General features: G+C 44.1%; 2 protein-coding genes across 2 annotated transcripts in view; both read right to left on the reverse strand.

Annotated features, from left to right (window-relative positions):
• Positions 1-840: 840 nt before the first annotated feature.
• On the reverse strand, positions 841-15,136 carry ankrd44 (ankyrin repeat domain 44). The gene is made up of 26 exons (XM_057041841.1): positions 15,058-15,136; positions 14,363-14,433; positions 13,313-13,513; positions 13,142-13,229; positions 12,765-12,907; positions 12,470-12,682; positions 12,101-12,179; positions 11,914-12,028; positions 11,752-11,834; positions 10,748-10,811; positions 10,570-10,638; positions 10,251-10,391; positions 9,922-9,987; positions 9,121-9,232; positions 8,732-8,803; positions 8,372-8,573; positions 7,782-7,869; positions 7,582-7,699; positions 6,715-6,937; positions 6,490-6,577; positions 6,332-6,415; positions 6,060-6,205; positions 5,902-5,984; positions 5,628-5,710; positions 5,416-5,507; positions 841-4,378 (listed from the first exon to the last, which is right to left on the reverse strand). The coding sequence occupies exons 2-26, from the start codon at positions 14,405-14,407 to the stop codon at positions 4,122-4,124; spliced, it is 2,955 nt and encodes a 984-aa protein (XP_056897821.1). The 5' UTR covers positions 14,408-14,433; positions 15,058-15,136; the 3' UTR covers positions 841-4,121.
• Positions 15,137-15,604: 468 nt separating this feature from the next.
• Positions 15,605-15,917, reverse strand: part of LOC130530597 (serine/threonine-protein phosphatase 6 regulatory ankyrin repeat subunit B-like) — a 7,334-nt gene continuing 7,021 nt past the window's right edge. Inside the window, exon 4 of the mRNA XM_057041914.1 lies at positions 15,605-15,917. This exon is cut by the window's right edge and continues 10 nt beyond it. Within this exon, the coding sequence (XP_056897894.1) occupies positions 15,707-15,917 (211 nt within the window). The 3' untranslated portion in view covers positions 15,605-15,706.

The following is a 15,917-nucleotide window of genomic DNA, read 5'->3' on the forward strand; positions in this document are numbered from 1 at the left end:
ATAGATAATAGGGTAACATATTCCCCTGGGCCCCAGTAATTATACTGGCCTATTAAGGCTCAAGGCAGGGAGAAAAGACTGAAATGTCTTGAATTTGGGTTGATGCCAACCTGCTGCCCAGAGACACGGCGGTAAACAGAGAAAAGACCCGACTTCTGAGTTTCCAATGAAATATAAAGAAACCAAATTTTTGTAAAATGTCGTGTTTTTTTAATCTCTATAAAACTGTCTGTAAGAAGTAACGTGGATAAAAAATTCTAAGATTTAATTACACAGTAGAATAAAGCATAACTACACAAATATTTGCTTGTTTTTAATGTAATGCTTTAAATTATTACTGTTAATTGCTCATAAAGTGGATTAAGTTGTTTTCACCACAGTACAGCCACTCAGCAGCAGCAGTCAGCCAATCAGAAGAAACACGGCAGCTCTTACTCTTTTTGAGGTTGGATGAAGATTTTTATACGTATTTCTGTGATACTTTTGTTTTTAGCAGCCATTACTATTCAACGTGCTGGTCAACTTTAAACAATATAGCAACAGGAAAATAGTTAACCAACCCGTGACTTGGTCGTATAATTACATCCTAATTGGTTCAGTGCAAGTTACCATGGTGACTCTCCCTTCCCCTAAATCTAAAAATGTTCTTGACAGGCTTTGATTCTGCAGACTCAAACATACAAATTTTAGAATTTTTAAAGATATGATTAGTCTATAGGAAAGTCTGAAGTAGTGTTGAAAGGCTGAATATGTGTATTTTATAGTAAGCTGCTTATTTTATTTATTTTTTGGAAGAAATGTTTCACGCTGTGATTAAGCTGAATTAAACAAAGCAACAGGTGCTCCAAACAAGCTCTTTTTATTTCATATAAAACAGGGAGGTTGACAAAGAGCCCAAATGTAGCATACTGCATCAGGAACTGGTATGAAAATCAAGACATGACATGTGCAATTGTTGCTTTTGCTTCATACACTGATTGCAACATAGCATAAAAGAAAAAAAAAAGAAAAAAAAGAAGAATTCACACTTCACATACAAAAATATTTTCATATCAGTACCTACAGTAAGACAGCACACTCTCCTCATCAATAAAAGAGAAGTCTGGTTGTTATTGTTGCAGCATCACTGCCTCCTCACACCCAGAGACAACTGATAATACTGCTGCAGAGGTTTCCGGTTATCGCTCAAACATCTGGAGGTTTGCGCCACCTTAAAAGCGTCACCAGAAATTTCAGAAAGGTTGCCCTAAAATACACTTGATACTGATCCTTTCAGTGACTGTTAATGGTGTTTGAGTGGTGGAGGTCAGTGTGACCGTGGAAGACAGAACAGAGGCGATTCAACACCAGGCCGTTAGCTGCTAGCAGACCTGCTGCAGGGACTTTTCAGACCGGCGTGCTTGAAATCAGCAGTTTGTGCTGATTGAATCTCCTGCCGACCTCCTCGCTCACACAGATGAAGAACTGACATAATGGGTTCATTACTGTTCATTTCTTAATGAACGTGCGGAGATGCAGCTCCCATCAACCCCTTATCCTTCTGTGCCTTTATATTGATTTGAAAACAACTTTTTTTCTAATTAAGCGTCAACTCAGGGAAAACGTGTCCGTTTCATTAATAACTTAAATTCTAGTACAGATGGCACCTTTCAAAGCTTTTCGAAGGTAAATATTTTGTGAAGAGTCAATTCTAGAGACATTCTGAGCAGTTCTATTTATATCTGAGCCCTTTAAAGCCTCCAAACTTGCAAACTTGTTGGGATAAAAGGCCTTCGTGCACTCAAGTTCTAATTCAATTAAATGAGTTAAATGGGACCTGGATAAATATGACTGGTCAGAATTCCACTCAGTAGGTCGACACCTGCCATTTACATCTTCATATCTCGAAGGCTCCTTTGGGAATTCTAATTTGGTATCAAATGAGTGATTTTGCGTGTTGAATTATACCGTCGTAATGAAAACAGAGGTGAGGCAACATCAAGGCACTGGAAATGTTCAGGATTGGTGATAACAGGACAAGGTGTGTGTGTGTGTGTGTGTGTGGTGTGTGTGTGTGTGTGTGTGTGTGTGTGTGTGTGTGTGTGTGTGTGTGTGTGTGATGGGCTGGCAGCATTTCTACGAGATTCAATCATTTAATTTCAATCATTTTAAAGCCTTAAATTGACAGAATCTAGACTTGCATGATCACACGGGGTTCAGAGCAGGAGCCCAGTGCTCTGGTGCTGGTTCTGTTGGTCCACATAGAGATGCCATGAGATACAGGCAGAGCAGAAGTAACGTCCACACAGTCCCTCCAGCTGTTATGGCCACAGGATGCATGTGTTGTGTTTACAGCTCTTTACACCACAGAGGTGGGTCTGAACAAAGCTGAGACAGACCAGATTTAAGGGTTTTTACAGAATCATCATTCAAGATGACTTTGACTTTAGGTTAGAACCCAAAACTCGGGAGAGTTAAAGTATTATATTAACTAACAAGTCACTTTATAGTCAGCTATGGCTTTGCTGCAAGATAAATAAAGCAGGTAAACAACTATAGTTGTTCCCAAATTGGCAGTAAATTGTTGTTGGACTAGTTTGGAAATAATTGTAAGTTCTCTGAACGGCAAACATGGATCATAACAGAATCATGTCTTTGGTAATACCTTAATGTAATAATAATAATACAGCTAATTAAAGAAAAATTAAAAACTCCTAGAAGACTTGTCAGGAAGACTGGAGGAGGTAGAGGTAAAAGATGTGGTTGCAATTAAATGTCTGAAGGTAAGATTTGATTTTTACTTAAAAAGAAGATTTAAAAGGCTTGAACAGTTCTGGAATTATATTCTCAGGCAGATGAGACCAAAGTCCCGTTCAGAGATGTTCCTCTCTTCTGCTCCACCAAACCAAATCCTACTGCAGCGTGTCATGGCAGGGTCATGACCGGGAACATTCTCAGCCTAATCAGATCAGCTTCACAGCACAACACACAACACAACGAGACCCACAAACAAACACTGGGGGTGTTTGCAGAGGTCAGGAGCAACAGATGTAGCCATAGAATCAACATAAATGGGCTCCAGACTGCATCAAAGATCATCTCTGGCTCTAACTGTTCTGTTCAGTGACTCAACTGGCTCCAATCGTCACCAGAACCTTGTTATTAACCAGCTGTTGGCGGGTTCTGGTCTTCGAAAATGACTGAAATCTCATTGGCACCAGCTTCACAAACCCAAAGCATAGGGCCAGCGTTCACCTCCCCCCGACGTGCAATTCCAGTGAAGCTTCCTCAGGTGCTCAGCTTTAACACTTGCATGTTCTATACTCGTCTGTGTGGCTGTTACTCATGGTGGGACTCTAATTTCACTGGGAAAATATAACAATTAACAGTCGGAAAATGCATTTCCCTGCAGACAGCAGGCTCAAAAGTAATGGGCACCAAGCCGAGGCGTCGCCACTAGCAACTGCTGCCGTTTCTGGCCATCTGCATGAACACAAGACAGTAACAACACGATCTCATCAGTGCCAGATCACGGTTCTGTCCTGAAAGGGGCCCAAATCACCCGAAGACGTGTTTAATGTGAGACGAGAGGTTTTGTCACACGTTACAGGCCGGAAAAATGTAAAAATGTTGGTCATCTAACTCAACTTTAAATAGGATGTGGATGTTGCTAAGGTTTTAACATTAAATAAATATCTAAAAAATATTACATTGAAGGAAAACAAATGTTAAAAGCTTTACTCTGTTCCTCTTCTCTTAAGGGGAAAATCTGGACTGAATGAGTAAAACCGAGATGCACCCAGTGTCTCATATCCTACTGACTCATTCAGCTCTTCTGCCCTTCTGCTGAGCCATCATCATCATCATCATCATCTCTGAGCCAAGCTTCTTCAGTACGCAGGCTCTAAAGGTCAGAGGTTAATTTGGATTTAAGCACCCGTGAGAAGAATTTAAAAAAAAACACTGTGAAAAGTTAACATAAGCATGCAAACAAGTACCGATCCAGATCACATTCTTCATCAGCAGGTCTCACTGATCTGTACAAAACCCGTCAATGCTGTATTACCCCCCCCCAAAAAAAAGTCTTATTTTGCATCACTCCATTGAAAGAACCTGGAGTACCAACAGTTGTGAAGGAGGGGTCAGAAGGTTTCAGAGTCCTCAGAGTCATTCTCAGTGGTGCCCTCGCTGGAGGGTCCAGAGTGGTTCCTGGGGCTGTGTGGCCCCCAGGGGCCAGCAGGACCTTTACCCACCTGGTGGGTTGGCGGCCTCAGTAGGGAGCCTAGGGAGGGGGGCTTGGAGCTGCAAGGATAGCAAAAAGGCATCATAGTAGCCAGAATGAGAGCCAGACAGTCAGCAACCTCTCTGCTAGGAGCACAAGCCAGAGCGGGGGTCAGACCTGGGGCAGATAGAGAAAGACAAGGGGGGAGCAAGAGACGTGGACAAGGGAGAGGTGGGGGGGGCAAAGCACAAGACACAGTGGGGGCAGAGGGAGCGGCATTCTATTAATGTTTCACTGGCTTGCAGTGCAAAGGCAGACAGGGGAAAAGGACACACAGAGCAGCTCTTCAGTCGGGACAGACGCCATCATCACGACTGGTTCAATAAGAATCCGGAGGACGGATGATTATAGCTGATCTAAACACCTGCACCACACAGAGAGCTGAGCAAACCACCTTCAATGTGACACTGAAAAAAATCCAAGGATTAACAAACTGAAATGACAATGAGCCCAAATCCAGTCCAGCCGGGCTTTGTCCTCTCAGGTAGACAACGCTTCCCCCTGGGACCCCACCTTCCTTGGAGTAAGCACTTTCATCCTGGTAGGACAGAAACCCCAACTGGAGGCAGCCCTAGAGAATGAACTGGGGCACCCCTGTGCTAGGGGATGCTCTATAACAATGATGTCACTACTGTGGAAAATAGAGTAGGACCGGAAGAAAACTGGGTATAAGTTGGGCTCTACTAGCAGCAAAGGATCCAGAGGATTGTTTAACCATCACTTAGTTGTGGTAAAAGAGATTTATGACATTGATTGTAAGTCATGGTGCTGTGAGTAGTTTGACCCTGACAGGGTCTCTCAGAGCAAAGTGATCTTAGTCAAACGCCCCTGGTAACACACTCTGTTCTACAGGTCAGCATTTAACCCGCTAAACTTGCCCACTAAACTTGTCTAAAGTCCTAAATTAGCCTTTCACTCAAAATCAAATGGACTCCTCAACAAAAGGAAGTCTGTCTTTCCAGCTAAAATGAAGGAAATGGATCACGGACTGGAATTGAACGACGATCCCCTTTTAAAGACACTCAAAGCACACCAAGAGAAAAGTAAAGCTCAGCCATGAGCTGCATTCATGCAGGAGGAGGACACCTACATGCAGAGCTGGGGCTGCAGCGTGCAAAGCTTTGTGTTCTGGAGCCACGACAGTCCGGACTCACCGTTCTCATCTAGCTTCTGAACGCTGGCCCCTCGGGACAGCAGCTCCTGAACCACTTGCTTTAGACCACTGCGAGCTGCCAGGTGAAGAGGACTGCAGGGAAAGGGTTCGATTATTCACAACTCCACTTTCTGTTGATCGGATCTGATTAGGAAACAGTGCTAGTTGTCTAAATATGAATCCACACTCCTCGTTAGATTAAACTTCACTTACGTTTGCAGAGCTGCGTTTGTGGCATTTATGAGTTCACTGTCTGTCAGCTTCTCCAGGATCAACATCACGCAGCTCTCTTTTCCCTGTCAGGAACAAATATAGAAGCCCACCCATCAGATGTTCTTCACAGTTTTGTCATTTATTCTTTTAATTCTGTCCAGGCGAGAGAGCTTAAATCTTCATATGTTTCTAGCAAATTGCTGCAGTGACGCGCGAGGCACCGCCAACGATCTACTCGTTCTCAGCAGTTAAAATAATAAAAGTGGCCACTCACGCTGCTACAGGCCAGATGAAGGGCAGAGTTGCCCTCTTTGTCCGTCAGACTGAGGTCGACACTGGTGTTTGTCAGCAACACCTCTGGAACATAAGAAAGGGTCAATATAGGCACACGTGCACACGCACACTGTCACACGCAATACAGCATCTGTTTACCAAGAGCGCTCTCTCTGCTCTTCTCCGCTGCCATCATGAGTGGGGTGCAACCTGACTGGTCCACAGCATCTACAGGTGCATCATGGGACAGGAGCAGTTGGACGCAGTCGACATGACCCGAGAACGCCGCGGCGTGAAGCGGGGTTCTGCAGAACGACAGGGAGGGTGGTCATTCTGGCAGGTCCACACTCGGTGGAGACGTGCCCGCAAAACCAGTCACGTTAAACACCGTTCACCACACCTCTGTGGTTTCTATGACAACCCAAACGCACCTGCCCTTGGCGTCCCTGCAGCCAACAATGTCTGAGCCCATTGCCTCCAGGAGCAGAGATGCACATGGTTCATGATTATTCCCGCTGTGGGTTTATCAGGACATGTCAAAAGACAGCAGGATGGATCAATAATAATGTTCCGCCGGTGTGTGACCTACACAGCACAGTGCAGTGGAGTGAAAGGATTTCCATCAATACATCGACAACCCTTCTGTTCCAGCAGAACCTCTACACACCCTTCATGACCTGTGAAAATGCACACACGCACACACACATTTCACCAAAACAAAAACAAATTTAATTGCACTTATTTCATACAACAATAATCAGTTTTTTTTTAAATTCTACTCATTTTTTTAGGTTTATTATTTGAATAAACGGACCGTAATAACAAGCCCAGTGCAGAGGTGTGTATCCATTAAGGTCTCGAAGCGCCGGCAGGGACGAGGCCTCGGCACAGGCGATATTCAGCAGCTCGCTCAACCAGGAAGCGTGACCACGGGCGGCTGCCAGGTGGATGGCCGTCCGGCCTTGGGAGTCCCCCAGCAGAATGGAGGCTTCTTGCTCCAGCAGACACTGGATGCACTCCTCCTGGCCAAACAGCAGCTGGAGAGAAAGGGTGGACAACTCTAAAGCCTTCACAAACTGACCCACATATAATGTTATTACTTTAACAACAAAACAAAAAAAAGTATATTTTTTAGATTTTTGGATGTGTTATAATTCATATTTTAAAATTTTTGTAAAATTAAACAAAAGCAAAACAAAAATGACCTATTTTACGGCTTGTGATGTTCACAGTCACACATTTTGAGTTAATTCATAATTTATTCATAGGAGGCTTTTATATGTGCCTGCAAACACATTATCATTACTGTATATTTATGAGGAACTGCAAAGTGAAACCATATCACTGTTGTCCATTCTGATATTAAGCTACCATGACGTGCCATCATCTGTGGCAAACGGAAATCCTCAGATTTGTTCCATAGAGGACCCACTGGCCTCCAGCATATAAGCGTACACACAGTGACAGCTTTCACAATTATCTATGTGTCCAAGAGAAATTTTGAAGGCTTTAAAGGAGATTAAAAAACAAAACAAAAAAAACCTAACAAATTATCAACCGAATCCAAATATAATTGCCAAGACGTTTTTATAAAATACTGTGTGTTAATAAATATCGTGGCCCAAAACTCATTCAGTATATTCTGGACCAATCCCAGAATCTCTTGCAGCTGAACAGTTACCCCAAGGTGGAGCGCAGTAAAGCCGTGTTTGTTGGTTACATTGACGCTGGCTTCCTTCTCCAACAGCAGTGACACGGCGTCGACATGTCCTCCTGCTACAGCCAGCATCAGAGGAGTTCTACAGACAACACGGAAGAAAAACCACGTGAAGAAACTGACAGGAAGGTGGAAGACATGAGCACAAAGAGGAAATAACTCACTGTCCCTGAGAGTCGGCAGCATCTACCAAGTCTGCACCATCCGAGTCATCCAGCAGGAGGCGCACACACGATGTGTGACCGTTCATCACTGAGGAAACAACAAGGAAGAAATTAGACATGCAGGTTACACATATTTAGAACGTATTTACTTAATTACTACATTAATTTATTTAAATGAATGGATTTAAAGTTGGTTTATTTTGTGAAAAATTTATGTCAAAACATTCCACGGGTGACTAAATGAACCCATAGAACAACATATGCGGTGTTGCTTAAAAGATGGAAGAGTTTGGTCATAAATATTTCTGAGTAAAATGCTCATCATAAACAATGATAACAGTCATTTAAAACTGTTGTTATACCATATTTCAAACATATCTTTTAGGTAATCTATACTAGATTTGAAATGAAATAATTAACAATACAAATTTGTTAAGCTGCTGACAAAAAATGGAAAATAAAATTAATTAATGGAAATTGTAATGTATATCATATTGCCGCAGTTAGAATTTATTCAACAGTACACACCTTTACCACACATTAGCTGCTTTTAAAAATGTGTTTACAGAATCATTCAAACAGGAAGTCACCTGCTAAGTGGACAGGAGTGCGTCCATGCTGGCCATCAGTAGTGTGGGGGGAAGCCCCCTGGCTCAGAAGGGTGTGAACACACTCTATGTGGCCACGGAGGGCAGCCAGGGCCAGCGAGGTCCTGCCTGCCTCGTCCCTCTGGTCCACCTGTGTCTCCCCCTGCAGCAGCACCTCTAGAGCCTGAGCGTGGCCATGATATGCCTACAGGAACAAGCACTCTTAAAGTTGAAACCTGGTATCAAATACACACACACGTGTCTTTTCTTACAAAGTCCACTGAATTTCAAACACAATCTCTCTTGCTCTCTTCCAGTCCGTGTGTGTGTGTGTATGTGTGTGTGGGTGTGTGTTTGTCTCACAGCAAGGTGTATGGGGCTCCTGGCATCCAGATATTCAGGGTTATTAGGGTGACTGTGGTCTCTGTCCAGCAGCTAAAAATGATGAAGACACAACAAAACTTCATTCTTGCGCACGCCTTAGAAAACCCCAGAAGCCTTCAGCTCTTTCCATTAGTCTGCTCCTGGACTCTCGACCAGATTGGTTAAAAAAGCTCCAAGCACCCACAGAGGAACAGACAGCTTGAAAACAACTTTTGTGCGTGTAACTCGGCCCATTTTTAGAAGCACAGAACTTCAATTTTTTTCCATTTTTGGTTTAAATGTGTTCATTTCACCTGATTACAATGGAGACAGTGTCTTGCAGAGTGTAAAATTTGAAAGCGGGTGTGTGTTTGCGTGTGTGTCCTAACCAGTTCCAGGCAGTGCTTGTGTCCGTAGGCAGCAGCGTAGTGGATGGGACGGTATCCTTGTTTGTCTTCAAGAGCCGCTGTTGCACCACTCTGAAGTAGAAACTCTAAACATCTGCAACATAAACATAAAAACCATCTCTGTCTGGGTCTGCAAGTGTGCTGCGCACGAGTGGTGCTCCATTGTTGTCTTTACACTGTCCCATGGAAAATCTCTCAACAGTTGTAATATTTGTATTAAGCTTATGCCTGGATCTGTTTTGACTGAATTATTAAAATCTCTGCAGGAGGTGAATAACTGTTCATTGCATTTTGTGTGTTCTTTTAGGGGCTACAATTGACAAATATACATCAAAACAACCCAAAATTATCTAAAGTCCTGACTTTCCTTAAGCTAGACATTGTCCCTTTGAGTTTTCAGGGTCATGCTTGTAAAACTAAGACAGTCAATCAGATATTAGAGGTCAATATTAACAATCATGAAAACTAAAGGTTGAAATTCAAGAAATGCAATTGCTGATCTCCTACCACAGCTGCAGACGGAAAGATGCAAAGATCTTACACAACCAAAGAGCTGCGATGGCAGCCAGGCCAACTTTTAACTTAAAGCACCGTGGTTCTTTCAGATGTTTGATCAAATTGCATATTTTGAGATAGTTTCCTTTCAGCACGCTTGGCTGTAATTTGCAGTTATTTTTACTTGTGTTACTTGTATCCAAACAACCCTGCCGGTGCTCCACAGACACAGCTGGACCTTTACTGGTATGCAGGCACAGTTCACGGGTGCTTCTGTTGCTGACTTACAGTGCTGCCTCTTTCTCTCTCTCCGCCTGAACTCCTTCACTTTCTGGCTCGAGAACATCACGACGCCTGAACAACAGGAGCAACAGGAGAGAGAGCGAGGAGTCAGGAAACAGAAATATCTACGACATCAAACATTCAAATGAACTGATACCAACAACCTTCTCTTGAGTTACTGATCACAGAATAAATTTTGCCTTTTATTTTACAAATTCTATTGTATTTTTAAAACAAATACATAAAAAACATACATTTAAAAAAATGTGTTTTAATCTTGTAATAGTATGAACGTGTCACCTCCAATCTCACCCCCCCACCCCACTACCCGTCACCTCCTGTCCAGGTCCGAAGCAGCTGCATAGTGAAGAGCGGAGCGCCCCCACTGATCAGTGGCATTGATTGCGGTCCCGCAGTCAACCAGGGTTTCAAGACACTGATAGTGGCGGCTGGCAGCCGCATAGTGGAGGGGGGTCCTGTAAAATAACAGGGAGACAATGATATCAAAAATATGATCATTTACACATTAACATTGTCTAAAACAACATAGTGTCGTAGACAGTTTGTCTATGAGTATGTGTATCTGTGCGTGTTTGTGTGTGTTGATCAAACCAGTGCGAACATTCTAAAATATGGGAACAGAATTTATTTTACCTGCCACAGTTATCAGTCCTGCCGTGGTCTCCGCCACTGCTCAGGAGCAACTTCACACACTCCACATTACTGCAGGGAGGAGAATGGAAAACTTTGATTCCATCAGATGAGCTGCGGCACCAAACTACTGACAGAAGAGCCCCAAATTGGAAATCAACCCAGAATATTCAAGCCTCACCCTCCAGCAGCAGCAGCATGCAGACATGTCCTCCCCAGGGTGTCGGGAGTGTCTATCTGGAAGCCTGCAGATAGGACCGAGTCATTACACACCATACTAACCCTCCAACCTGAAGGGGCAGTGCAGGGGGAAGGAGCAGACAACACAAGAGCAGCGGCAGCAGAGACAGTGAGGAAGAGGAGGAGGAGAGGAAGAGAAGAGGCAGTGCCAGAGTTAAAGGAGGGAATCAAGAGTGTGCAGTCCTGACAGAGGAAAGAAAACACAGACGGCCTGCCACATGTTGGGACATCACACAGGTCAGTCTCTAGGCTGAAAGAAGAAGAAACACCACGGTGGGAGCTGATACCCACGTGACACATGAGTTTTCTACACACTGGTTTCAAATTTAGCAGTCAAGGTGATGCAAGTGTGTACTTGGGCTTGATGGCTGTTTTTGTACACGCTGATGTCATATTTAATGACATTTATTCCCCTGATGTTTATAATTCACAACAGACGCACAAAAGTGTGTTGAGCTCTTTCTTTCAACACTCTGCTAACATTTGTTTCCAAGCTCCTCCCACTACTGTGTCTTGACTGACTTATATGAGCGCTCATGTTAATAAATGTGTACAATGTATGTATAGAATGTTAATAGTGTCTTTGATGACATGCACCCAAGCTCGCTTCCGTTCCTGCCTGTTCTGTTCACCACCATCTATTCCTAATCAGGGTTATGGGGTGCAGGAGTCTAGATTGGGCAGTTAACAGGTGAGAGGCAGGACACACCCGGCCCAGGTCACCAGTCATCACAGAACAACCCAACTTTCACTCACACGCTTGAACAAAACGGAAATTTAGATTCTCCAATCAGCCTAATGTTTGTGGAAAACAGAAAATCCAGTCATGCACACAGAAAACGTGTAAATTCCACAGAGGTCCAAGCTCAATACAGAGAGGCTGAGATCGGAACCATCATATATTTCATTTCAACTGAAATATGAAACTCGAGCCATGTGTGTTACCTGAGGACAGCAGCTTCCTGCAACACTCCGAGTGAGCATTCAAGGCAGCCAAATGGAGAGGGAACATGCCGTGGACTCCTCGTCTTTGCAGAAACAACAGTCTACTTTGTTAGTATCTGTGACAGCGGAACGTGACACTCATCGGCAGAAGAGCGAACAGACCTGGTGCAGTCGGCTCCGCTGGTGATCAGAGTGTTGATGAGCAGCTCGTGACCATAACGGGCAGCGATGTGAAGAGGGGTGTTTCCATCCTTATCGACGCTGTCAATCTCCCCACCTGACATGAAAAGGTCGATCAAGGCCGTGCAAGTATCGACGGTACATAAAAAGAGGCCATAATGAGACTCACCGTTCTGAATGAGGGTCTGAGAGCGAGTAAAGCGTCCATGAACCGCTGTCATGTGAAGGGGACTCTTCCCGTCACGGCTCTGAACGACAAGAAGTCATTTTTCAGATTTAATGGGTTGTCCTCTCATCTTAATACGGAGCGTTACACACAATTGAATTGGAGGGTCCACTGCTACAATATAGACATCTGGAATGTGACGTTTAGTGAACGCATCAGATGAACACATGGGAGCATGTGACTCGGACACAAGAAACTGGCCACTGGACAGGAATTGTTGACGACCCCTGCCTGTGCTCCGGCAGACAAAGGGGCGTTCATAATTGTAGAGCCACAATGTCACTGATAAAGGGTTCCACATTTCTGCCATACCTGCACATTGACATCAGCCCCGTTGTTGACCAGGAACTCCAAACAGAGCGCTCCGTGTGTGGAAGCTGCAGCAAAATGCAGCGGAGTGAATCCCTTGTTGTTGGGCTGGCTGACGTTGGCGCCACAGTCGATCAGCTCACTGACGACCATATCCTGGCCGTTGAAGCAGGCCAAGTGGAGCGCCGTGTTGCCAAATGCATTGGATTCATCAATCTGTGGTCACCGTGACAACATAGGGAGAGTTAGGGAGTAATGGCTGGTTTATCTATGAATCTGTACATGTGTGTGTGTTTACCTCCACAGCCAAGTTCAGCAGATGCTTGATCACAGCGATCTGTCCTCCAGAGGCTGCCGTGTGCAAGGGGGTGTACCCTCGTTTGTCCTTACAACTGACCTCAGCCCCCTGATTCACCAAGACACGCACTACATCCAAATGACCTGCAGGGCCACACCAACGTTGAACGCATTATGTAATGTTAAAGGGGGAAAAAACAAGGTCCGGGATGTTTAAAGAATTTGTTCCTGGATCAAAGCTTAACTTTCTCCTTCCTGTGATTTAGCTTGTGCTAGACCTCCAGATTTGAATTCAAGCTAAGCTTAGACTGAGTAACAACACCTCAGACATTAAAATTAAACCTGGTACATATTCCACAACCTGACTGTGGCTCTTACCCATAAAAGCAGCCCAGTGCAGAGGCCGTCCATCCTTCTTATCAAAGGCGTTTATGTTGGCTCCTTTATTGAGCAGGAGGTTCACCATCTGACAGAGAGAAAAAGAGCTGGAGGAGAACGTCATGCTTGGCAGCTGGCCTTGAGGATCCAGCCATCGACAAAAACCCGCACCTCAGTGTGGCCGTTGAGGGCAGCATGATGCAGCGCAGTGCGTCCGCCGCGGTCCGACACGTTGACGCTGCTCAGGAGCGGGATGATCACCTCGGCACAGCTCAGCGCGTTGTTGGCTGCTGCGACGTGCAGCGGCGTCTGCCAGTTCTTGTCTCTGGCGTTCACGTCGGCTGAGTGGTGAATCAGGACTCGGACGGCCTCCTGAGGACGGAGATGAGGTGCGATTCTAGGAGTCAGTCCTCAAATAACAGTGACCAGACCACTCTCATATCAGCATGTCCCAAATCAGAAACACTAGGACCGGAACAAAATATTCATATAGCGATCCACGGATCAAATAGAGATCACCTCATGGTTTCCACTTGTGTCCATTGTGTTCCCCCCTGGTGGCCTAATGTTCTCTTAGTGTCAGTCTGTCTACCTGTCTCTGCCTCTGTGTTCCTCCTGATTCTACCATTTCTTTGATTTTCAAGCATTTGAAATTTGGAGTATTACCTTGATAAACTGAACATACCTGACTGCCCCGTCTCCTCTCTGATATAAAATATGCTAACATGCTAATGGTGTTGACATCTACAGAGTCACGCTTAGGATTAGCTGTAAAAATTGTTGTTTTTTTTCTTTGTTTTTAACCCGATGGAGCTTTGAGGTGTTTTGGATAGTTTTGAGAACCTGATCCTGCCAAAGAAACCACTGACTCCATCAGCTGCAGCAGGGGGCTTTTATGCCTTCAAAGGGCCGGTGAAGCTGCAGCTTTATTATCTCATTAGCTCCGTTGGGAAATCATCACAATTATCACAGAATCCTTCGAAGCAGAGTCTAATTGGATCGTCAGTGTTTGTAGATTCATTTCTCCACAAAACAAGGTCCATGGATGTCTGAAGAAATTGTGTTAATCAAACTGTAAATTAATATTTCCATTGAGTTTATCACTCTCACCTAAATGTTATTTTCTATAGCCCTCTAAAATAAATATATAGCGTTAAAATATTTTGACATTTCTAACATTCATGCGAGCGTGTGTGTGTGTAAGCGTGTGTGTGTGTTTACCTCACTCCTCGATGCCACAGCCCGATGTAGAGGAGTAAGCCACATATTATCTTTGGCATTAACACGGGCCCCTACAGAAAACAAAGGAGAGTAAAAGGTAGGAAAATCGTGGTGCTCAAATGAAACTTCACCATGGAAACCAAATTCACACTTTAGATAAACTTTATGGGTCAAACTTGGCAGGGCCCAGGTGTCTGAGCCCAACATCAGTACCGACGTTCTTTACATATCAAGTAATAACACTTCACTGTTAATGTTTAAAATAGTGGGAGACTGGAACACACAAAGGAAAATGTTGTTTGATAGCGTCACACAAAAGCAAGATTAATAAATGTATAGATGTTAGTCTGGTTGCATTGATGAGACAGGAGGAGAACAGCTGGGCTGACTGCACATTAGGAATCAGGAGTCAGAATAGCCAGCGGCTGCCCTGACAGAACATGCACAGGCTACAGAAGCCGACCCGTCCTCTTGGATTTCACTGAGATCAAGGCAGCTTAGTACTGTTAAAGGTCAAAATGTAAGGTCTCTTTAAAAATGCTTAGTCCAAACTGGTTTTGGAGGCTTGAATCATGTTATCAGAAAAAAAAACACACTGACCACAAGGAACAGATGAGTGAAATTTAAACCCAACGCATTCCTCTAGATAGTAAATATTACATTAGAATTCAGACACAACCAAGGACAAGTTTTACCTGAGAGGATGAGGAGCCCGGTGATTTCAGCATCGCCCAGGAAGGCTGCAGCATGCAGCGGGGTGCGCTTCTCTGGATCCTTTAAAGACAGATAGATCATCTGGGTTATTTGGGTTACGAGGCCGCTTCAGTACCGGGTGGCAGCGCTCGTCTTATTCATAGCCAAACCTCTTCTTCCAGTTAATGTCATAATAAAAAAAATATCTGAGATGAACAAATTACAGCTAGATTTATTTTGATTATTTTAAGGAGCCCACAGACTATATTATTATTATATAACAATAATGATAAAAACAAACATCTGCTAGCATTTCAGGATAGTTATGAGGTTTTTACATTGTCAGCATTTGCTCAAAGGCCGATAAGAAGATTTTAACTCAGCTACAAGTGGCCAAAGACAAAATGGCCGAGGCCAAACAGCAATGAAGAGAGTCTGACCCTAAAAGTAAAACAATAATTAGCTACAGTGCAGCGTTTCGTTCATCATGATGACTTGGCGCACACCTCCACGCTAGCTTCAGTTTCATATTCAAGCCAGACTGATGATACAACTGTGCTCCACCAGAATCAACACCGTGAGTTTGGATTTTGACCTTTTAGAGAGGACATAGAAACATGCGTCTATGCTTGGGTAGTTCTGTTAAGATGCTCATTTGGAAAACATGAAAGCAATGCAACTGGGCTGGTTTAACTGCACAAGTGAGAGTGAAGACTGAAACAAGAACAGCCAGGGTGGCGTCAGAGTCACCAGCTTAAGCTCCTCTCCTGAATATCTGTGAGTGTGTGTGTGTGTGTTTACCTCACTCCTCGATGCCACAGCCCGATGTAGAGGAGTAAGCCACATATTATCTTTGGCATTA

Source organism: Takifugu flavidus, chromosome 1 (genome assembly GCF_003711565.1).
Source record: "Takifugu flavidus isolate HTHZ2018 chromosome 1, ASM371156v2, whole genome shotgun sequence".
In the NCBI taxonomy this organism is placed as follows: Eukaryota; Metazoa; Chordata; class Actinopteri; order Tetraodontiformes; family Tetraodontidae; genus Takifugu; species Takifugu flavidus.